Source organism: Ursus maritimus, unplaced genomic scaffold (genome assembly GCF_017311325.1).
Source record: "Ursus maritimus isolate PB19 unplaced genomic scaffold, ASM1731132v1 scaffold_5, whole genome shotgun sequence".
NCBI classification, from domain to species: Eukaryota; Metazoa; Chordata; class Mammalia; order Carnivora; family Ursidae; genus Ursus; species Ursus maritimus.
In genome coordinates this window covers 46,282,911-46,307,693 of record NW_024426663.1, presented here as the reverse complement: position 1 = coordinate 46,307,693, position 24,783 = coordinate 46,282,911, and the positions used below count along the sequence as shown (strand labels likewise).

Genomic DNA, 24,783 nt, shown 5'->3' with positions numbered 1-24,783 from the left:
TTAAATTGCTTCCTGGAAAAAAAAAAAACCAAGTTATTAGCTTTATAGAATTTTTAAAACATTCTCTCAGTTTCAAAAATTAAATATTTTAGGAATTGAAAAGATGATTTTTAGCCAGTATGCTTTCAAAAAGAATAACATAAGAACTGGGGGAATATTTATTCAAGAAAATCTAAAGCACATAAAAAATTCTCTAAAAACCTATAAATTCATTTGTGTAAACATTTAGAAACATGCCAGGCACTGTTAAATTCTGTATAGAAGTTTGCCATTATTTCTGAACTTAATAAAACTAAACTTAATAAAATTTCTATACTGTGGGAAAAAAATCATCAATAGAACTGCTAAGAAATATCAGAGAAAAATTTAAATATTGATGAGGAAACACAACCTTATTGCTCTTCAATCTCTGAAAACTGATAAAATCATCTTCAGAAAGTATTGCCAGGGTATTCCTTTATTTGAATTATACACAATGGTTAATTGGCCTACACTGGTTCATTAAGTAGAGTGTGGTAGTTGAAAGCTCTTGTCAGACTGTCTGGATTTGAATCCTGGCTATGCTATTTCCTATGTGATTTTGGGCAACTGGTTTAAATTCCCTAAGACTCACTGGTTCAGGGAATAATAAAAGTACTAGTCTTACAGGGTTTGAGATTTAATGAGATAATGTACATAATGTGCCTCACTCACACTGAGTGTTCAACAAACACAGCTATCATTTTATTATGAGTTTGGCTCTTTAAAAGTACTTAGCAAAATTATATCTAGGCTTAACTTAGTGGTGATATATCTATATGCCTTTAGTATAAAGTGACTAAACTCGGTGAGGGAAGAAAGATAAAGAAGTTGAGCTTCACAGAATTTTTAAACTGTCACAGAGAAAAGACCTAAAGAACAGAATTCATTTCTGAAGAAGAAAACTGGGTAGTCACTCTGGAGAAAAACTCAGGGAAAAAGACAAATCAGTAAGTAAGTAGTGGGAATTGGAACCAACATTTATTTACTGAACACCTACTACTGGCCTAAATTTTTACATGTTGTTTAACCGCAACTAATCCTTAGAATTTGGGAAAGAGGTATTACTTTCGAATTACAAAAAAGAAATTGAAACTTATAAGTAACATGTCCTGTATCACTTGGCTAATAAAGCCACAGCTGGGATGGAAACCAAGATACTTAGGTCCCAAACGTTACTTTCAGTATACTGTGATGTCTGCCTAGACTTCTGTTTTTAACCAATACTCTCTACAATATTGGTTCCTATACTAAACTGAGAATGCAGTTGAGTTAGGAAGAGAGAATTCTTTTAACTCCTGGCAATTAATACTTTTGCTAAGATTAAATGTTAGGAAACCCAGAACAAGAAAAATCTAGAAGGATCCTTGGATTTCAGTCAGCCTTACCAAAAAAATGATAATCAAAGTTATCGTGAGGGGTGTTCGGGATTTCACATAAAGGTTCCAGTTTAATCACATATGTGTATTTGTTCTGAGCAAACGTGAAATGTTGTGGCCTTGTCAAATTAGCTCTTTATTCCAAACAAGCAAGAACACTGATACTATCGCAGGGATCTAAATAGCCATAAATGAGTCTGAAACCCATAGTGCCTTCCAGAGACTTAGTAATATTCAAGTAAATACAAAGAATTGTAAGAAAATTGGTAATTTTCAGTTGCCTCAATGAGTCAATTAGCCTGAACTTCAAATACCCCAAAAATGCTATTTCGAAGGAAATGTAATGCCTTTTGGAAGTCTTGATAAGTACAACTACAAGGTATTCTCAAGTTTGATGAATTAGATTAAGGGGCAAATTAGAGTTCCATAGCCAATATTACATAGATAAAAATACAAAATAACATCATCAATGATTAACTAAAATGTTAAATCCTCCTATACCATTAATTTGCCATAGACAACACTGATACAGGGAGCTAAACATGCAAGATGACATAAACAGATACATTCACTTCTAATGGCTCACTCAATCCTCTTTGTTTTAAAACAAAATCTCAGAAGCAAGACTATTAATGTCAAAGCTAAGTCATTTAATAATAAGTCCCACTTACTTTAAAATTGGTTTTGGAGTCTCAATATATACAGTCTCAATATATGGAGTTTCAATAGGAAAATAACAGTTTACTAAGCTGCTTGCTGATACCTGCGCTGAAAAATACTTTTCTCCATAAAAAGGACATAGAAAGCAACCAAAGAAAGTCCACTTGATATTATTCTTAAAAGGTATTGACTGTAAGTATCAGTATATTTCAAAGGATGTCAGCTCTTTTCCACACTAGGCTCAGAAGTGGCCTTTCACAATTCTTTGCAAAAGCCAATCTATAGTATCTAGCCGAGATGCTAGCATCCATCTGCAATAGGACACGTCAATTTCTGCCCTAAGAAATGTAGAGCTGACCCTTGAACAAAGCAGAAGTTAGGGGTGCCGACCCCTACCTCCTCAACCCCACTGCTGAAAATGCACATGTAACTTTTGACTCCCCCAAAACTTTTCTAATAGCCTACTTTTGACTGGAAGCCTTACTGATAGCATATACAGTTGATTAACACATATTTTGTATATTGTATGCATTATACACTGTATTCTTTTTTTTAAAAAATATTTTATTTATTCATTTGAGAGAGAGAGAGACAGCCAGCAAGAGAGGGAACACAAGCAGGGGGAGTGGGAGAGGAAGAAGCAGGCTCCTAGTGGAGGAGCCTGATGTGGGGCTCGATCCCAGATTGCTGGGATCACGCCCTGAGCCGAAGGCAGACACTTAATGACTGCGCCACCCAGGTGCCCCTATATACACTGTATTCTTACACTAAAACCTAGAGAAAACAAAATGTTATTAAGAAAATCATAAGGAAAATACATTTACAGTACTATGCCATAAAAAATTCACCTATAAGTGGACCTGTGCAGTTCAAACTTGTGTTAAGGGTCCATTATATTACAGACCCACCATAAAAGTATTTATAAGTTCTTCCTCAGAGACTGAAAATTAGTATTACCTAATACCTCTGCATGTGGTAGAGGTTCAAATACTGTATTACATTCAACTTACCGGAGCAGGGGTTGATAAATTTTTTTCTGTAAAGGGCCAGATAATAAATATTTTCGGCTTTGTGAGCCTTATGATCTCTGCTGCTACTCAACTCTGTCCTTTAGCACATAAGACAATATATAAATGAGTGAGCATGGCTGTGTTCCAATAACACTTTATAAAAAATAAATACATCTGGCAGCAATGGTTGTAGAAAATTTGATCATAGTTTACCCCCCTCTGTACTATGCCAATATAAAAGCCAATGGAACCATACCATAAAAAAGGCAGCTTGGTGAAAGTTATGCTATGTATATGTGTTTTCTTCTGTATAAGTCTGTAACTGCTATAAAGTCTGGTAACAAACTCCCCTCAACCTCTTCCTTATGAATCATTTAATGGCCAGCCAATAAGACCTATAATGCTCCAATTCTGATGAGACTGATGGAATATGCTTCCAAATTGATCAATAAATGTTTCAAAAGGTGTTAATTTGACAGTGCTGGAGGGCAATGTAGTCCACCAGCCAAAACAATGCAATGGGAACACTAAATGCTCTCAAGTTATGTTTAGGCTGTAAGAAAGAAAGAATGCCGATGAAGGATTGAAATTTAAGTTTATTATAAAATGCAGGCCCAGCAGAAGTTTTTAATCTCTTAATGATTTTTTTTAACTTTTATGCTCATATCTCCTTCTTAAAAATACCATAAATTATTATTTTATTTTGTAATTCAGGTGGGTATTCCCATCCTCCAATGCTGTTTACCCTTTACACTAAATATTTAGGGTTTGTAAAATCACAATTAGCATGCTATTTTTACATGACTGAGATATACAGCATTTAGTATTTAGAGAAGCAATCTAAGGCTAAGTGTTCTCAGAGCTCAAGTGGGCATACATTGGGAAAGGAAAGGTCACATCTTAATTTGCTACAAACCTTTTATATTACTATGAAGTTTGTAGAGATTTTTCTCCAAGACAAGCTTTTTTTTGACCTATTGAGAAGTTTAAAAACTTTCCCTTCAGCAGCTGCCAATTATTTTGTATATGTAAGCATTAAAAAAAAAAAAAAGGAGTAGCAGGATGGAGTTTGCTGATCTACTGATCTCAGCAACAGACTACGGAACTGCTTCAGTCATGAAAATTAGGTTTTAGTCAAGTTGGCCATTAACTGGCTGTCTGGTCATGCGCGAGGCAGTTTCTCCAACTTGGTGGACCTTAGTTTCCTCATCAGTAAAATGAGAATGTGCTTGACTAGTATTCTCAAAGGCCTCTTCCAGCGCTAGTATTCTAAGACAGCTAAGATGTAAAGTCACCTATCAAGACACCCGCTCTCACATTTGAGCCGGGGAAAAGTGTGGCGAGGACTTCAGTGTTTTGGCTCTCGACCCATCTGGGGTCCTAGCTCAAGGCACAAAGGTGTTCCCTCCCAGATCTCCTTTCACCAGCTCTTCCCTACTCGGGACAGAGAAGGCTCTCCCATTCTCGCAATAATTCCAATTCTGCTCCTTCTCACCCCGGTGTTTACCTACTGTCACCCTCAGGCTCAAACACGCACCGACTCCCTCCAGCCCCTCGAATTCTCTCAGCTCCGGCGGGAGTTACTAGAGCCCAGAGAGAACGCGCGCCGCACCTCCGTAGTGGCCTCCTCAGTCCCCGGCTTTGGCCTCACCACTCCCCCAAAAGGCAACTGTTCCGACGCGTTTCACTAAAGAACTTCCCCGGTGACAGCCGGCTCCACAGCAAGCTCAGCGGTTCCCGCCGCTTCCCTTCGTCCCCTCCGCTCTGTCCCGAGGGCTGATTTTGCAAGACCAGGGAACAAGCCTTACCTGGGTCGGCCAAGACCTCAGACTCCGGGAAGTCAGCGAGAAGGCGGCGACCCTTTCCCAAATCCTCTCAACTTGCCGCAGCAGCGCTTCTCCTCCCCCGAACAGGAAGAGGCTACAGCCTAAGCCGCGGGGGCCGGCGGGGGATGGAGTTCTGAGCGCGCTAAGCCGGCCGCCGCCGTCAAACCTCCAGCCCCTTGGGACTACAACTCCCAGAGGCCTCTGCGAGAGCAACCTTCCCTCTCGCCGCAGAGCCCGGTCCTCCGGTTTTGGAGGGAGGGGCAGTCCAGGTTCGCAAATCTCACCTCCGCTCCCTGATGTTTCGCCTTGTGTGCGCGATGCTTGCCTGAGGTCCAAAGGCATGTAGGAGAAGAAATGCCATCTCCTGCAGTCCTCGCACCTCCGGAGGTTACGTAGGAAAGTGTTGACGTGACATCTCCATCTAGGGCTCACCTCCCATACCTGTCTTTTCTCAGGCTCTTCTGGCTAGTGTTATGTACTGTCAAGTGCTTGAATCCCTCCGACAAGGGAAACTGGTTTGAAAAATGTTGGGTTGGGGCTCTCACTCTTTCGGCTGGACACTTAATTTTGTTGTGGTGGTGGTGGTTGTTCTGATTTGTTTTCTTTTACTATTTTAATGCGTTGACGGATTCGTCCCTAGGCTAAAAGAGGGGCTTTGGGAGTATTTTATCCCATTCTCCACATCCCTAGTAATTTCCCCAAAATTAAAAAGCCACCCCAAATTAACTTGTAATCTAAGTAAAATTAGTGTGCTTGTTGTAAAAAGCTCAATCAAAGTCCCTTGGAAAGCATACAGCAACACCTAAGCCAGTAGCATTTTTTTTTCTTTTAAGAAAACCACCAGAAGAAAACAACAATTATAGGATAAAGAACACAAATTAACGAATCCAAATTTAATAGTTAATATTAAGTGCCAAACATTTTACATATAATACCTCTTTAAGTCTCTACCATGATTCCAGAAATGTGTATTATCCACATTTTACAAATAAGGAAATAGTCCTATAGAATTTAAGTAACTTACCCAAGGCCAAACGACTAGTAAGTGGTAGAAGAGTCAGACTTCTAACTGAGGTCTTATTTCAAAGCCTGAGTTCTCAAACACCACCAAACACTACCTCTATTATTGAGGGCTTGACAACAGGCAGATGATGTAATGAATATTGCCTTTTTGACAGGTAAAAGTTATTTCGCTAATGGTGTCCTTATTCAAAACTTTTTGCAATTACTCTTTGGCCTACCTTTAAATAAGTAGAACGTTCTTTTGGTAACTTCAGTGATAGCAAAATTTTCTTCTTTCTCTGCATTCCAGGTTGAGAAAATAATTTTAGGCAAGACTGAAAAGCACAAAAGTGAGTGGTATGGAGTGACAACAGTGAAAATGGCAAAGTAGGGAATTTCAAAATGTTGCCTCCGTGAAAGCAATGAATAAACTGGCAAAACTGCTGGAATCAACTTTGTTTTTTGAACTCTGGCATCTAATAAAAAGATGTAAAACAACCAGGGAACACTTACGAAAAGAATGCTGAATTCTGGCAAGAGAGCACTGTGATCATCTCCTATACTCCAGGTTGGTAGCAGCCTTAAAGACAGTAGCTTATGTTCCTGGTGTAGGTTGCTGGTACCTGAGGCAACAATGTGGACCTTATACTCAAGGAATTGTAATTATGCGTTTTCACCTATCTGGTGGTTCCCTGAAAGTTTGGCTCAAGGGCTTGCCTTAATTTTGCCTGCCTTGGAATGTCTCCAGGGCTGAGGCAGCTTCCCAGGCCTGTGTGTTTGTAGAAAGCATTTAAAGTTGAATGTATTAGTCATTGAGTTTACTAAGTAGTTAGGTCCAAACAAATTAATATGCACTTATTTCCTAACAACTTAGTAGCCATATAAATATATATTGAATTAAAATTGAAAGAAACATTTTATTTCATTCTTAAATAGCCACGGTTGTTTACTAATGGGATGTGTACATCTATTGGGCACTGCCTAACTTCTCAAACCTTGAAATCAGGTGGGATACCACTATCCTTGTTTCATGCTTCACATTGGATTTTGCACACTTGTTTGAGACCCTAGCAACCACTGAAAACTCAATTTGGCGGATATGATGTTATCCAAAAAAATTAACTTGATCTAATGTTGGAATTGTGAATTATCTCAATGTGGTAGTTCACATGGTATCTGACAGATGTCACTGTATTTTCCTCAAAAATTTAAAATACCCTGGGGCACCCAGGTGGTATCTCTTAAGGATCCAACTCTAGGTTTCTGCTCAGGTTCTGATCTCATGGCTCGTGAGATGGAGCCCTGCGCCCAGGCTCCATGCTTAACAGGAGTCTGCTTGGATGGTCTCTCTCTCTGCCCCTTCCCCCTGCTCATGTGCACTCTCTCTCTCTGTCTAAAATAAAGAAATAAATCTTAAAAAAAAAAATAATCGTACTCTGGGGGTCCCTGTGAGTTCCCTGTGGTACTTCCACAGTTTGGGAACTGCAGGTCACTAGCCATTATTTCTACAACAAGGATTGTCAAACTTTCTCTTTAAAGGGCCCAGTAGTAAGTATTTTGGGTTTTGTGGCCATATGGTCTCTGTCATCAACTACTCAATTCTGTCTTGATGGCATAAAAGGAGACAACATAGACAATATGTAAACAAGTGGAATGGCTGTATTCTAATTTATTTATAGAAACAGATACTGGGCCGGTTTTTTCCAGTCTTCATGTATCCCGAGGCTCCTTTATTCTGGAATGGCTCCTGAAGACTTTCATTCTCTTTCATGACATTGACATTTTTTGTTTGTTTGTTTTTTAAAGATTTTATTTATTTATCTGAGAGAGAGAGTGAGAGAAAGAAAGCACGAGAGGGGGAAGGTCAGAGGGAGAAGCAGACTGCCTGCTGAGCGGGCGCCTGCCGTGGAACTCAATCCCAGCACTCCGGGATCATGACCTGACTGAAGATAGACGCTTAACAGACTGAGCCACCCAGGCACCCCATGACATTGATGTTTTTGAAGAGTATAGGCCATTTAGTAGAATGTCCCGCAATTTGCATTTACCTAATTTTACCTTGTGATTAGATTCATTATGCATTTTTGGTAGGATTAATACATGAGTATTGTAGAGTCTTTCTCACTGCATCATATCATGAGGCACATGATATTAACTGGTGCTAGAGATTCTAATATTAATTGCAACATGGGAGAAGGGTTTCCCATACCATCAAGTAATTCTTCGACACCAACTGGGTGTTCTACAATTTACCTGAATTCTGATACTGTCTACCTGGAGATAGTTCCAGATCCACACGTTAAAGTCTCAGTCCTACATGAATTCCAACGCCCCACCCAGTCAGACACCCCTTGAAAGTCCAGATTGTCCCTTGTGCTTCTGACCAACTGGGTGTATAGATCAGAGGTTTCCATGACCCTCTCCTTGGGTTCGATTAATTAAATAGAGTACATTTGCAAACATTTGCCATTTTAATAAGTGAAAAATTATATTTCAGTGTAGTTTTAATTTGCATTGTTCTTGAAAGAAATCAAGCATCTCTCTATTTTTTAAGCCATTTTGTTGTTTTTAGAAGATATTATTTATTTATTTGGCAGAGAGCGAGAGAGCGAGTGCACAAGCAGGGGGAGCAGCAGGCAGAGGGAGAGGGAAAAGCAGACTCCCTGCGGACTAGGGAGCCTCAAATTGGGCAGATGGTTAACTGACTGAGCCACGCAGATGCCCCAGCATCTCTTTGTATTATAGATATTAATTCTTTTTCTGGATTATGTTGGAAATAATTCTTCCTAGTTTGTCATGTGTCTTTTGCCTTTGCTATTTATTTTTTTGTCATGCAAAGTTTTATTTTTAATATTTATGTAGTCACACTATATAAAATTATTACTTCTAGATTTTGAATTGTAGATAGAATGGTTTTCCAAGTATAGAGGAATTCACTAATGTTTTCTTCTAGTATTTGAAAGGGTTTATTGCTTTTACATTTGAATTTCTTATCTTGTTATATGGTGTGAAGAGCAGGTCCAATTTTATCTGTTTCCATGTGGTTGTCCAGTTATGTAGAGAATATTTTTGTAAAGAAGAAGTAGTCAACAGTGTCAGGGATTGATAAAAAATCTGTTAGGTTAAGAATTGAAAACTGTCCACTGGTTTCAGATACAAGGAGGTCAGTGTTGCTATTGACCTTGCCAATATCAATGAAGCGATGGGGCAAAAGCCAGATTGCAATGGGTTCAGGAATGAAAGATGGGGAAGTGGAATAAGCAAGTATAGGTAACTCCTTGTGAGTTCGTAAATTAATAAAGTCTTTTAACTAAGCACCATATAACAAATTTACAATTCTAAAACATAGATTTCAGAGTATTTTTCAGTAAAATCCCTTTATTAGTCGTGGACCAAGTAGGAAAATAGACCATTATAAATATGTAAAATAGAGGGAATTTAACCTTTCTGAGAATTAGAACTTGGTACCTGATGTGGATACATGCCACTCTGCAGGTGCACGGCTTGGTAGGTGGTGAGTAGGCTGAGTGCAGCTCCTTCTTGCCTCTTGGCTTGGTGCCTTTGTGCAGGGCCTAACCTTCATAACTATCTGGTGGCCCTGGTTGTCCCCATTTTACAGACAGAGTGATTAAATAACTTGCCCAAGTTCATATAGTTAATAAATGGACAACTAGAGATTACCAATACTGACTTCTCAGACAAATGCTAGTAATTTCTTCCTCCCTGTTTGAAATCTCTAACTCTTTAATATTAGTAAGCATAGGTAGAAAGAGGTTTATCCCTGGTCAAGGTTCATTGACAGGACGTGGTCACTACTTCTCTTGAGGTGAAATACTTCCCTCTTTTATACCCAGGAAGATTGACAGTAATGACTTTCACAAATCACAATGCCTTTGCCATTTGGGACCCAGAAGAGTCAGCTTTTTTGGTTAGGTATAGCTAATATCTGCTGGGAATAGAAAGGGCTAGACTCTGGTGTACCGTGCTTTCCTTGTGACTGTTTACCATACTCCATACATAATTCACTGATGAAACACTGTTTTACAGCGAAGGGCCAAGAAGACCCCTTAGTCAGTACTTGACTTGTATCCTTCACTTACTTTTAGGTCTCATTAAATATACTTGTAAAAGTACTTAGGGACTACTGAATGTATTATGTCCTCTAGGAGGTCTGGTTGATTATAATTAGGACCTTTCAGGAACACTATTTAAACAAGACTGATATCTAAACCAGATTCTCAATGTATTCATTCATAATGGGGAGCAAATAAGGCTTATATGTCTTCTCCACTCCACCTCCTTTCTTAGTAACAAAATATTTGGGGGAAGTTGAATTATTAATTAGGAAGTTGCCAAGTGAGCATAGAATCAGAACATGTGCTGATGAAATATCTCTACCTCATAATGGAGAAAACCCGCCTAGTGACCAGTCCCCATATCCAAAGTCTTTTCCATTTGCACCAGTGTTTACCAAATGCTAGTCATTTGAATACCACCTTCATGATTTTTGTCATTCCTGCATACCATTAATATTTACTTTTTCTTTAATTAAATACACTTTTTTTTAACTTAACTATTTAGCTTCATTCTAAGCAATTGTATTTCTGAAATCCCAGGTTTGATATGATTGTTAGTTTTCTAAAACATTAAGATAAATATTAAGTATAAACATTCAAATAACTGTTAAAATGAAAATTGTCCATAAATTGCCTGAAATCAGTGGTATGTGTACCACACTTTGGTAAATATTGCCTTAATCATTGGAAAAATAAAGAGTTCGTCTCTCTGGACCCTGCTTGGTACCCTGAAAACCCCTCTTTGGTGACTTTCTTCTTTAGATGTGTTACTAGCACCATAGTATCTTGGAGGTGCTATAAACCTATCCCCTCCTCCATTTTGTGTTGATTTACAGGGCTCCAACCTGTTATTTATTTATTTATTTATTTATTTATTTATTTATAAAAGATTTTGTTTATTTGAGAGAGAGAGTGAGAGAGAGAGAGAGAGAGAGAGCACAAGCAGGGGGGAGTGGCAGAGGGAGGGGGAGAAGCAGGCTCAGAGGGAGCAGGGAGCCTGCTACAGGGCTTGATCCCAGGACCCTGGGATCATGACCTGAGCTGAAAATAGACCCTTAACCAACTGAGCCGCCCAGGCATCCGTGTAATATTTATTAAAAAAAAATCTTTTGTGTGGTTATGTGCAGAGTAAGAAATTCTCAGGTATTTTTAGTACCTAGGAATGAATATCTCTTTTCCTCCATTTGAGGTGACTCATTTTTGGCCTACTGGTAGATTAAGAGAAAAATTTAACAGCTTTGACATGATACTAGGCACAGTTTACATCAATTAAAAAATCATTCTTTGAATAATGTGGAGATAATACCAAAAACGTAAAAAGTCTAAAATATCAGTTCTCTTTGGAGAACTTAATGTTTCTTTCTAAAGTGTAAAGTATATTAACTGCAAACCTTGATTCTAAACTGTGAAACGTATTTGAGAAAACCTTATTACATGGGATGTACAGAATTTGGATAAACTGTATGTAAGCTTTCCAGTGAACCTTCTAAGACAGAAATCTTAAGGTTTTATATTCCTTAGGCACTGCCATTCTTTTCCCTAGACTGTTCCTTGAGAAATTGGCTAATTTTGTTTGTAGCACTTAACATAGTACCTGGCACACACTAGGTGTTCATTTAAAGCTTATTTAATAACTAAATGTATAACTAAATGAATTCCTGCATTTACCCTATGTTGCAATCTAGTTCTGTCACTAATTTAAGATCTGTCGGAGGGAACACAGAAAATAGAACACACGGGTATCCCCCACCATCTGAAAGTGGAGTGTTCTTATGAAACCTTTCACAGGTTACAATAGTGTAAAGTGAAGAAGCAATTACCATGAATTTATATGAAAAAATTTTGACCCTTCTCAGACCAAAAAATGACCTCTCTTAGACTTTTCTGATACCTTAGGACACATCTTGCTAAGGGATGCACAAAATAAACTGGGTTAAAGCAAAGATGCTCACAAACACAGTTCAAAGCTACAGTGGCTTGATGCTGAGATGCTTAGTTCTTGGGGAAGGAGTTGGTGCCACTTGCTGCCTCTAAAAGACATCACTGCAGAAACAACACTGAATGCTATTTTTGCTTTCGCTTTTTCATAAAAGCAGAAATCCTCTTTGGATTTTTCTGTTAGTGAAAACAGGCCCAAATGTAGGTCTTTCATAGAAGCAAAGTGGCAGAATGTGAGCTTTCTAAACATGGGAGATACCCCTACTGGCTTTACTTTCTTGGCACACATATCATGGTGCAAGTACTTACTTAACTGTGTTTGTCTTTTTCCATGTTCAATTTTTGAATTATATTATTTTCATCCAACTCTTATTTATCCTTTCCTTAATATTGAACTTCTGTTCTCATTGTAATTTACTTTTTCTTAACTGAGGATAGTTCTCAAAAATTATAGAGAATGTTTCATAAAGAACTGTTTCATTGCAATACCTGAAAACAATAACAATCTGTTCTAAGACTGAAAAGCAGAAAATGTTGGCTAAGTGTTTTTTTAACCCAAAGAAAATGAAAACACTAATTCATAAAGATATACGCAGCTTTCTGTTTATTGCAGCATTATTTACAATAGTCAAGATATGGAAGCAACCTAAATGTCTATTGATAGACACATGGATAAGGAAGATGTGTTGTAGCTATACATTGTGGAATATTATGCAGCCATTAAAAAGGATGAGACTGGCATTTGAGACAACATGGATGGGCCTGGAGAGTATTATAGTAAGTGAAATAAGTCAGATTGAGAAAGACAAATATATCATATGATTTCACTCACATGTAGAGTCTATAAGGGAAAAAAAGACAACAAAAAGCAGAATCAGACCTATAAGTATGGAGAACAAACTGATGGTTGCCAGAAAGGAAGGGGTTGGGGGAATGAGCAAAATGGATGAAGGGGAATGGGAGATACAGGTTTCCAGCTATGGAATGAATAGTCACAGGAATAAAAGGCACAGCATAAGGAATATAGTTAATATTATTATAGTGTTGTATGGTGACAGATGGTAGCTACACTTGTGGTGAACATAGCATAATGTATAAACTTGTTGAATCACTATGTTGTACATCTGAAATGAATGTAACAGTGTGTGTCAACTGTACTCAAATTTAAAAAGTTATTATCTTTACCTCAATTCTGGAAAAAAGTTCATTTTAGAGAATAGCTCCCAAGTTCTCTATACCTAAAAAAGAATCTACTTGGTTATCATCCTATCAACGCAATTTCATATCTTACTCCTTTTGCTTAATATTTTCTCATGACATAAAAAATTTTGAAAGAACAACATGCAATTCAAAATGAGTTAAAATACATTAGAGGACCCCTTTTTACAAATTCAGAGCATCAGGAGTATTGGTGGCTCTCCCGTACACCCATAGTGATGTAAGGTACTAGCCTCCTCAAGGATATGATGTGAAAATTTGGTTTAAAAAGAGAAATTATTAAAAATGACAGGTATGTTAAAATATATTCTGGTTTGATCTTTGTTTAATATAATCTTTTAAAAACGATTCACCTTGAAAATAGTGCTAAGTAGATAAATACTGACATATTCTTGGTGGAAGAGACAGAAATAGTAATGGTGGTTCTAAAGATGAAAACTATGAAGCTGAACCCATAAAGTGCATTATCCTCAATGCTGAGTGTCAGATTATGTTGGGATTTATATTACTGAATGAAATATTCAGGCATTTCTTCAAAGATTTAGAGAACAGAAAACGATGAAAATAAAAAATGGAACTATACTTTTAAAGCAGCCCTTTGTTAGGCTTTTTGGTGGAATGGGAAAATATTGAGAAATATACTTTTTGTGAGGCAAAACTAGAAAATCTGGTGAAAGCATTAAGCATGAATGACCCTTCGTCACTCTTAGGTTTGGCTAGTATCTCTAGGGGTATAAACCTGTGCACCATAATTTCAAATCTTGATGAACGACCTATTCTAGCACGATTTTCGTTTCCTTCTGCATCAGAGGGCGTCTCTTTCCCAAAGACACAGACCCTTGACTCTACACGACAGGCTTTCTTTACAACAGCAAGACAGAACCTCATCCCAGCCGTCACTGGGAGGAAAAGGAAATCTGCCCGCTCCATGGGCCTAAACTGTATGTTGAAGCAGCAGAAATCTCCGCATGTGAAGTAAGTGCCTCAGAAACGAAGAACCAAAGGGGCCAACTGCCGGGGACTGCAGTAGGAAAAAGGAAACAGAAAGCTCAAGAGGTTGTAGGGAGGGCACTACCCATCTTCCTTTTTATTTTTGGTGTTAGAAAAAGGGAGGTGGACATTTTTGGCTTGCAGTACTTGCACAGAGAAAATCTAGGTCATCTCCAGGTTGAAGAACCCACCTAAGAATCTAGAGAGAAGTGGCTCATGGCCAGCCTTGTACACACAGGATCAACGGGCCATTATGCGAACAAGATAGTGGCTCTGACCACAGACACCTCAAATGCGAGGAAGTAGGGAACGCGGGGCGGAGGTGGGGCGGGGCGACGCCGGCTGTCTGAGCACTGATTGGCTGGTGGCGCTCGTCGCCTGGTGCCATTTGTTGTTGAAGCTGCGCACCTGACGCAGTCGACTGCGTCCTGCACGTGCAGCCGTTTAAGCGGCGTCGGCGCCTGCGAGGACCCTGGGAGAGCAAGCAGCGGAGAGGTGAGTGGCCCGGCGCCTGTCTTCCTAGCGCAGGCCTCGACCTACGCCTTTGGGCTTCCAGGTAGCCAGAGTTTGGGCTAGACAAAGAGTAGATGGGGCAGGTGGGGCTTGGGGCCGTCTTATGGGGCTTTTCCTTCTCCTGCCTGTGTAGGTCTTGAAGACCGCTGGACGCCCGAAGGGCCCTAGGCCTACAGAGGAGGCGAATGAGCTTTTCTCTGCCCAGCCCCTGAGCGGCTTTTTCTCTGAACAAGAATGGCAGTAGTACCTTTTGTGTACACACGCTTCTTGGAGTAACTGGTTGTTCATTGTTGGAAGGATTTGGGACACTTAACCCAGGTCTCCTGCCCCGCCACACTTAAAGGCCTTGGCCGCAGCTCCCACCCTTCCATTAAACCACCAAAGATGTCAAACCAAGCATCTTTACAAAGATGTGCGAAGAGAGAAACTTTGAGTAGTAGTTGAAAATTTTCCCTTGCCCTTAATGTCCAGTAAGCTGTTTGGGGACACTTGGAAGGCGAGGGTAAATTCAGTGAACAGGTTTTGGGGAAAACCCTAAACATCAGTAGGGATATGGTGATTGCTAGAATGATTAAGTTGTTCAACTCATTTTTAAGGGTAAAAAGAGATGGGTAAAAGGTAAGAAACAAAACTTCCCTCTTTTTGGAAACACTTTTGGGGAAGATCAGCAGCTAATTCAGTAGTTTCAGGAGGTGTATGTGAAATTATGATAGTTTATGCTTTTAGATATATGATTCTGATCTAACAGGCCAAATGTGTGTGTGTGTTGTTGTTGTTGTTGTTGTTTTAAGATAAAGCTAGAACTGGAAGCCTGGAAGCCACCATGGGAGATGAAGATTGGGAAGCAGAAATAATCAAACCTCATATGTCTTCCTATGTTCCTGTATTCGAGAAGGTAGTAACATTGAAAGTTTCTGGTTATTAAATGCTACAGATTTTATCAAAGTTGAAAAAATCACTGTGGTGGGAAAGTTAGAAATTACAGTCTGTTTCAGTATGCTGTGCTTATCTCCATCTGATAGTTACTAACTATCTTAGGGACAATGAGGAAGAGGCACTCTAAGCCTCAAATGAAATGAAATAGGTAATTTGATAATTAACTAAAATAAATATGACATTATTAACAATTTAAATGCCAGTGATTTAGGACTTACTGTGGGTGGAAGCGCGGTGGTACAAATGTGATTGAATATGTCTGAGAGACACTTGTGTTGAAAATTGAAAAATACAATTTGGTGTTGGGTGATACTTTGAATTTTGAAGATTAGTTTCATATACCTTCTCTAAAGATAAATATGTTAGGCTGATTGAGATGGTATCAGCACGTTGCTTTTCAAATATGCAGATCTTCAGAACTTTTTCCTTAGTGGCTTTTGAAGAGTTACATTGAAATTCACAAGAAGAGGCCATGGAGTAGGTTTTTGGTTTCAGTTCTGACTTGAAAATTGGCTTTAAGTCTATTTTAGAAGTTTATATATATATATGACATATATATATATATTATGTATTTTATATATATATATTTATTTAGAAGTTAAAATTTAAAAATATTGTAAGGGATTGTTTTTGCATAAGTGAAGTCTACCTGAAAATGTCTCCAAAAGTTGATTTTCTTTTCTTTCTTTTAGAATTTCTAGTTTGCATTTATGCATTATATTGATCAATTTTGATGAACACTTTATTTCAAGTGATGTCTTAGTGGAACTTCTTATATCACACAAAAATATAAAATACATAATCCTTTATTTGTTTTAAATGTATTTGATCTGGGGGCGCCTGGGTGGCACAGCGGTTAAGCTCCTGCCTTCGGCTCAGGGCGTGATCCCGGTGTTATGGGATCGAGCCCCATATCAGGCTCCTCCACTATGAGCCTGCTTCTTCCTCTCCCACTCCCCCTGCTTGTGTTCCCTCTCTTGCTGGCTGTCTCTATCTCTGTCAAATAAATAAATAAAATCTTTAAAAATAAATAAATGTATTTGATCTGTATGTAAAGTTTATTTCAAAATACCCAAGATAATAATCTGAATTGATCATGTTTCTTTTTTTTTTTTTGAATTTACTTTAGAAATAACATCTTTTGTGTGTTACTTTTTTTATAGTCCTCTGCCTATCATGAAAATTCTATTACAGCATTGGGAAAAGAGGAGAAAAATCACTTAACAGTATTACTTATTAGCACAAACACTCTTATAAATTTTTAGTAAATTTTCTTCTTTTTTCCCCCCAGTGATAGTACATAATAGTACTTTTGATTCCAGCTTTTTCACTCTTCAGCACTATTCCATATTACTACTAATTTCCTAGAAGTAATTTCTTATGGTTGCATAATATTTCATGGAATGGAGCTACCATAATATAACCGATTTTCTGTTGGTGGGAATCTAAGATGTTAGCTTTTCACTGTAATGTCATGAATATCTACAGCTTATTTTTTGCTTTAATTTGGGGGTTTTGTTTTCAAAAATGGAATTACTTGGTCAAAAGGTGTTTTATGGTTCTTTTTACCCCTGGTTCCCAGTAGATTTATTATATTACAAAGTTTAATTCACAGATAAAGACTTTTTCACGTGAACTTTAGTCACCTAATTTTTATTTCTTCTTAGTCTGAGATTTTTGTCTTCATTAAGTATTCTTCAAGTACTACACTAGACTAGAGCATATTGTGCATGTTTATTGCATAGGATGTCTGAAATTGCTAATGGTTGACTGTCAGAGCTTTCAGTATACCTTTCCTGAAATATTTTTGCTATTTAGTAACCTACCTTGTTTGTTAATATTAGGAATACTAAATTGGATGTGAATGCTAATTTTACCTTATGATTCTGAATACATTTGTGTGGGGCCAATTTGTAAATTTTTTGCATTGTCTGCAAACTAAATTCTTGGTGCTGGTTGTGCAATTAGTTATCTGGCCTAGTTGACTTGAAGGAACATGGTGCAATCAGTGGCTTTGTTTGCCTTGGTTGGAAAAAAAGTGCAAAAAGTGAGGATGAATACATGATATGCATGTGTGGGAGAGATCTGAGGTCTTTTATTCAGTCTAGTTTCATTTAAAGGTACCATTTTGATTGGCTGTTCTGAATTTCTGGTTTAAGAGACAGCTGGGCTTTTGTTTTTTAAAATTTGTCTTGGCTCTGCAACTGTCTTGGATTGATGTCTTAAACAATATCTGATCAGCCTTTTTTGACTACTTTTCAGGATCTTTTTTTGGAGATTTAATATTTACCTATGCTTATATAATTTTGAACTAATAGGCCACTGTTTTGATAGCTGTCAGAACTTTCCAAATACAGATTTTGAAGTTGGCGTATCACCTAGGTATGGAACAGTGAAAGATGCAAGGTTAAGAAAAATTTGATAATCGAGTAATGATGTAGTCCATACATCTCAGTTTTTAGACAGTTACACATTGCATGTAAGCTTGTTGGGATGAGTGTTGGAGTGGATGAGTATGGTGAATAACAAGGTACTGGATTTGCTTACTAGCTGTGTAATGAATGCTTCTTGTTAGATGACCATGGGAGTAAGTCTTCACAGTGATTGCTTCTGTCTCACCTATCTGCCTTTTTGGTGGCACATTTCAGAAGACAAATATTCTTGTGATTAAAACAAACATAGCTTGAGATAATTGGTCCATCCACAATTACAATTTTTTTTTTTTTAAGTAGGCTCCATCCATGCTCAGTGTGGAGCTCAGTGGAGGGCTTGAACTCAGGACCCTGAGATCAAGACCTGAGCTGATATCAAGAATCAAACACTTAACAGACTGAGTCACTCAGGTGCCCCCACAATTATAATTTTATTAAGTAGCAAGGTTTATAATAATTGTCTAGATAAGAATATAAAGTTCAGGACTTCTCTGTTCACGTTTATACTGTGGTTCTGAAGTATTAGGGAAAAATGTGGCCCTTGGAAATGATTGAGTTGGCAGAACTAAGGAAGCTGAAATGTTGGAGCCGGAGGAAGACTATGAGCAGTTTCTGCTTATAATCATCACTGAGATGTGGGAGGATATAGTGTGTCCTATTAGAAAGCAGGGAAATTCTTGTTTCTTGCTCAGTATGTGCGCCTTGTGGAAGACAGTCAAAATGGTCATCCAAATAAAAGTCCAAGTGGCAAGCTTGGAGGAAAGATCTCTGACTAATCTTTAAAATATAAATAATGGAGTTGAGGATAGAGTGATAGAAAGGTATGAGAAGGCTGAGGGAGAAGGTTAAAGAAATTGCAATATGGCAGAGATGTTGGTGGAGTAGGTCTGGAAGATAGGGAAAACTAAATCCTTTTGAACGTCAACAGCTTATAGCCAATGGGTTCTAGTCAACTGATAGAGATTGCCTGATTCCAGAGAGAAGGTGAAACTAGAGAGCCTTTTGTTTTCCGTTTTTCTCTGTCTATACTATGTCCTCATTTGCTCTCGGTTTCTCTCAGTATGGAGTAGATGATTTCACTGTGAGTTTCGATTGTTAAATGTTTTTATTTGGGGAGATAACTTTTATTTGGAAAATGCTCTCACATACAGAAATTCAAGCCTAGATTGTGAGCTCTTGCAGCAGTCACATTTATTCCTGGCTTTGGTAGTTATTTCTAAATTTTGAGGTTCTTTGTTCTTTCTTGTGTGACGTGCTGACTCTCTTGAACTTTGGGTATGTGTGTGATATGTGAAACTCAGGAGTTGGAGTTCTTCAGCTCTGGAAGTGCTGAAATAGCTGCAGTAATTTTAGAAGATGTCTTCATGTAGCAATTGCTGAAAAAGGGGAAAAAAGATGATTTCAACTGGGGTTGTGTATGGGGCTGACCTAGCTAGGACTGATCAATCAGAAGAAGGGATAGAGGATAATATTGTCTGTATTTTGGGACTTTAATTTCTGTGTCAGACCAAAGAAGGAGACATGCTTTGTTTGAAATTAAAAATTTTAAAATTTTGGGGCGCCTGGGTGGCACAGCGGTTAAGCGCCTGCCTTCGGCTCAGGGCGTGATCCCGGCGTTACGGGATCGAGCCCCACATCAGGCTCCTCTGCTATGAGCCTGCTTCTTCCTCTCCCACTCCCCCTGCTTGTGTTCCCTCTCTCGCTGGCTGTCTCTATCTCTGTCAAATAAATAAATAAAATCTTTAAAAAAAAAAAAAAAAAAATTTTAAAATTTTATGCAACACACTGACATAACTTGTCAGTTTATTTGGACTACCTATCTGAGCTTTATTTTACATGGAACTTAGAATACAAAATGAGATCTTGGTATTCTGTATAAATTGATATAATACTTCTATGCATTTCAGGGGATTTGGGGTATAAAATGAAAGAGATATTTGCTAAGGACTTTAAGTGTCTGGGGAAAGAAAACATGGAACTATCTGCATTGGACCCCACATTGCGAGCCCTGAAGATGCCTCTTCCCTATCCAAACTGTCCAGCTATAAGTTCATTTGGATAGCAGACCTGACTAGTTTTTGACATCATAACTTTACCACATTAAAAAACAAACAAAACAAAACCTTACGATATTGATGGAAGTATTCATTGGCTTAAAAACACAAAAGACCTAAAAAAAAAAAAAGTGTGATATTCCAAAATTGAAAATACTGAGTATATACAAGGTCAAAAGAAATGTGTTCACCAAAATGCAAATAGATTATTTGCAGCTGCGTATGAGAACCCTTATGTGTAAAACATTTTGAAAATTCTAAATTGGCTTATTTGAATCATCCAATGAATTTTTTTGAAGATTTATTTTTATTTTTATTTATTTGACAGAGAGACAGCCAGCGAGAGAAGGAACACAGGCAGGGGGAGTGGGAGAGGAAGAAGCAGGCTCCCAGCGGAGGACCCTGATGTGGGGCTTGATCCCAGGACTCTGGGATCACGCCCTGAGCCGAAGGCAGACGCTTAACGACTGAGCCACCCAGGCGCCCCCATCCAATGAATTTTTATTGAGCCCTATTAGGTATTGGGGATAGTGGTGAACATGATAGATAAAGTGCATAACAAGGTATTAGTTTCCCAAGGCCAGAAATTAGAAATCTTGGTGTCACCAAGGCTGTATTCCTTGTAGGCTCTAGGAGAGAATCCGTGCCTCCTCTAGCATTCTGGTAGCTATTGGCATTTTCTGGCTTGTGGCTACATCTCTCTCTGCTGTCTTCCCGTGGTTGCCTGTGTGTGTCTCTCTTAACTCTTTTTGCCTTCATAAGGACATTGGTGGTGACATTTAGAGCCTACACAGGTGATCCAGAGTAATCTCCTCATTTCAGAATCCTTAATTTAATTACATTTGCGACAACTCTTTTTCCAAATAAGATAACATTTACAGATTTCAGGGTTTGGTACTTAATGTCTGTGGTTGGCCACATTTTGGCCCACTACGGATAGTATGGCTAAAGTACAGTGAGATAAGACAAGAGTGGTAGAAAATGAACTCAGAGAGGAAAAGGGAAGAGGAAAGGGAGAGGACACTGACGGTAATTGTGGACTTAATAGTTAATAGGACTGGAGTGACTGGATATAGGAAGTGAAAGAGTAATCAAGGATGATGGCTAGGTTTTTAAATTTTATTTATTTATTTTATGGAAGTATACTTGAAACACAATGTTACATTAGTTTCAGGTGAGGGAGAAGGAGAAGCAGGCTCTCTGCTGAGTAGGGAGCCTGATGCGGGGCTCGATCCCAGGACCCTGGGATCATGACCGAAGCCGAAGGCAGTTGCTTAACTGACTGAATCTACCCAGGCGTCCCAGAATTTCACTTTAAAAAGGAAAAACTGGATCACTCTTGTTAATTCTTCTATTTATTTAAAATTTTTTTTAAACATGCTATGTCTTGCATTCTGGCTTTCCAGTCCATCACAGTCAGGTTCTTAAAAACCCATTTATCTCATGGGATATTTGTGTTAATGTTTATGGTAATCATAAATTGGAACTTTTTATTGTAGTAGTTACTAAAAACCCAAGGCATTTCAACGATGGTGTTCTGTCTGTCCTTAATAACTCAGAAAATAATTGGATGACTCTTGAGCTTTATAAAAGTAGTTTTTTAAGTCATTACTAAATAACTTTTGTGAAAGAAATTTTAGAAAGTAAGTATGACTAGTGCACTATCTCAAGATTTGGTTTAATTTATAGGAACTCATTTGAAGGAATGTTGTGACTATTCTAATGTAGTCAGTTAATTAAGATATCATTTGTAAGTTTTAGGTCACCTTTCATTTTTATTTTATTTTATTTTATTTTTTAAAAGATTTTATTTATTTATTTGACAGAGAGAAAGACAGCCAGCGAGAGAGGGAACACAAGCAGGGGGGGAGTGGGAGAAGAAGAAGCAGGCTCCCAGCAGAGGAGCCCGATGGGGGGCTCGATCCCATAACGCCGGGATCACGCCCTGAGCTGAAGGCAGACGTTTAACGACTGACCCACCCAGGCGCCCCCACCTTTAATTTTTAAATTATTATATTCTGCCTTTCATGTGCAAGAACTTGAGAGTTCTGTAAGTTTTGTCCTAACTAGAGGAAGCTTATGTGAGGGAAAATTAAGGAGTTAGTTAATGATAAGGACACCCTAGATGTTCCAAGTGAGAAGAAATTACTCAAGTTGTTGTTAACGCAGAGATACACTGAAAAATGTTGAAAGATTCCCAGATTAATTTGACATTTAGCTGTTGATTTAATAACAAAATTTGAATTTTCTGAGCCCAACAGAAATGCAAATATACCACTACAAATCTAATACATATGCATTGATAGTGAATACATTTTTTGGAGACTAAGATAGGGAAAATGGGACAGCCAGTATTTGAGAGCATCAACAGTAGTCTTCAACTGTGCTGTGACAAGTTTGATTAAAATTAACTGTGAATATTCTGTGGCTGACATGAACCACTTCTTTGTATTTATATTGTATTTGCAATGTACATATATAGGTATATTGTTTTTAGTGCATCAGTGATGTTTTCTTTATTTTAGAGTGAACCATGAACACATTAATTTGTTTCTCTTTATATAAACACAAGGGAAGTTTTTTTTATTTTTATTTTTACTTTTTTATTTTTTATTTTTATTTTTTTATTTTTGATGTAAAGTTCGATGATTCATTAGTTGTGTATAACACCCAGTGCACCATGCAATACATGCCCTCCTTACTACCCATCACCAGCCTATCCCATTCCCCCACCCCCTTCCCCTCTGATGTCCTCAGTTGACTGAGGGAAGTTTTTTTAAAAAACATTTTATTTATTTGAGACAGCACGTGCACGGGAAGACAAGTCGGGGGGGGGCAAAAGGAGAGGGAGAAGCAGACTCCCTTCCAAGTGGGGAGCCCAATGCGGAGCTTGATCCCAGGACCTTGAGACAGTGACCTGAGCCAAAGGCAGACACTTAACCAACTGAGCCCCCCAGGTGCCCCAACACAATTGAAGTGTTTTTTGTTTTTGTTTTAAAGATTTTATTTATTTATTTGAGAGAAAGAGAGAGACAGATAGTGACAGAGGTAGCGAGAGAGAGCACAAGCGGGGAGGAGAGGGAGAAGCAGGCTCCTGCTGAACAGGGACCCCGATGTGGGGTTTGATCCTATGACCCTGGGATCATGACCTGAGCCAAAGGCAGATGCCTAACCAACTGAGCCACCCAGGCCCCCCACAGTTGAAGTTTTAACAATAAAATCCTGTAGTACTTTGCTTTAGAAACTGTTACCTATTAGTCTCCTTCTGTGCTCTACTTTATTCTGCACAGTATTGTTGAGTATACTGTAGAATACTGAACTTTTAAAAACATATATTGGCAGGCATTGATTTATTCATGTGTTACTTTGGTCAGATTTTATTTATATAATAATACTTAATGATACTTTTCAAGTATATGAGTGGGTAAACTTTTAAGTCAGATGACAGCAGAATCTTCCCATAAAGGGGTAGATTGTAAATATTTTAGACTTTGCAGGCCTAATGATCTCCGTTGCAACTTGGCTATTGTGGTGGGAAAGCAGCCATAAGACATACCTAGATGAATGAGGGTGGCTATGTTCCAACAAAACTTCATGAGAACCGGTGGCCCACCAGATTTGGCTCATGGCTGTAGTTTGCTAGTCGCTGTTTTAAGTGATATGTTAATATGCCATGCATTCGGGGCACCTGGGTGGCTCAGATGCTTAAGCATCTGCCTTCCACTCAGGTCAAGATCCCAGGGTCCTGAGATCAGGCAGCATCCTGCTCAGAGGGAAGCCTGCTTCTCCCTCTGCCTGCTGCTCCCCCTGCTTGTGTTCCCTCTCTTGCTGCAAACAAAGAAATAAAATCTTAAAAAAAAATATGCTGTGCATTCCGTGTTAAAGTGAAGAGGTTTTGGAATAATTTAATAAAGTAGTGAGTGATCCAGAAATCTTGTAGTCTGCTTTGTTTTGTTTGGAACAGAGCCCGGTTATTAAAATTTTCTAGCATTTTTGATGACACATTTTTTTTTTTTCAAAATAGAAAATGAGTCTTTTCTTCCCTCTTACAGGAAAGGTATTCTTCTGGAGCAAATGGAGACACTTTTAACAGGACTCCACCTTCATCATCAGGTATGTGTTAAGGCAAAACTATGGAACCCTTTTTAGGTTAAGGGCTTTATCTAGTGAATGAAGAGCAGATTAGTAGACATCTTGTAAAGTGTGTTTGTTAAATTTCTGTGAGAATTTATTGTTAGAATGTTTTAAGATGAGGGCCACTTCTAGCTAGAGGAAGGGAGAGAAGAGAGAGTGTAGTGCAATAGACGATTATTTTATTTCGTGGCTGTCCTGTAGAACCTTTGCCCAACCTGGAAGTTGCATATTTGGCTTTCAGACTGCTAGAGAATTGTCAGGATTCTTAATATAAGGGAGTAGAAGATGGGACTACTAGGGTGTTTTTTTTCTTTCTTTTTTCTCTTTCTTTCTTTCTTTCTTTCTTTCTTTCTTTCTTTCTTTCTTTCTTTCTTTCTTTCCTTCCTTTTTTTAAAAACAATGTAAATATTAAACAACACACTACTTACAAGCAATAGGCCGAATAAGAAATCAAACAGCAAATCAAAGGATGTCTCAAAACAAAATAAAAAGAAAACACAATATTCCAAAACCTATGGGATGGATGCAGCAAAAGCAGATGTTAGAGTGAAATATATGCTATAAATGCTTGTATTAAGAAAAAAAGTTCAGGGCACC

General features: G+C 38.3%; 2 protein-coding genes across 3 annotated transcripts in view; one reads left to right on the top strand and one right to left on the bottom strand.

Annotated features, from left to right (window-relative positions):
• Positions 1-5,001, bottom strand: part of SLC38A9 (solute carrier family 38 member 9) — a 78,276-nt gene extending 73,275 nt beyond the window's left edge. For both annotated transcript variants that reach the window (XR_568839.2, XM_008691410.2), the window contains exon 1: positions 4,876-5,001. The gene's annotated coding sequence lies outside the window, so the exon portion shown is untranslated. The remainder of the gene's footprint in view (positions 1-4,875) is intronic.
• Positions 5,002-15,428: 10,427 nt separating this feature from the next.
• The window catches only part of DDX4 (DEAD-box helicase 4), a 73,002-nt gene continuing 63,647 nt past the window's right edge, over positions 15,429-24,783 (top strand). Inside the window, exons 1-2 of the mRNA XM_040622253.1 lie at positions 15,429-15,525; positions 24,105-24,165. Coding sequence (XP_040478187.1) covers positions 15,454-15,525; positions 24,105-24,165 — 133 coding nt within the window. The 5' untranslated portion in view covers positions 15,429-15,453. The remainder of the gene's footprint in view (positions 15,526-24,104; positions 24,166-24,783) is intronic.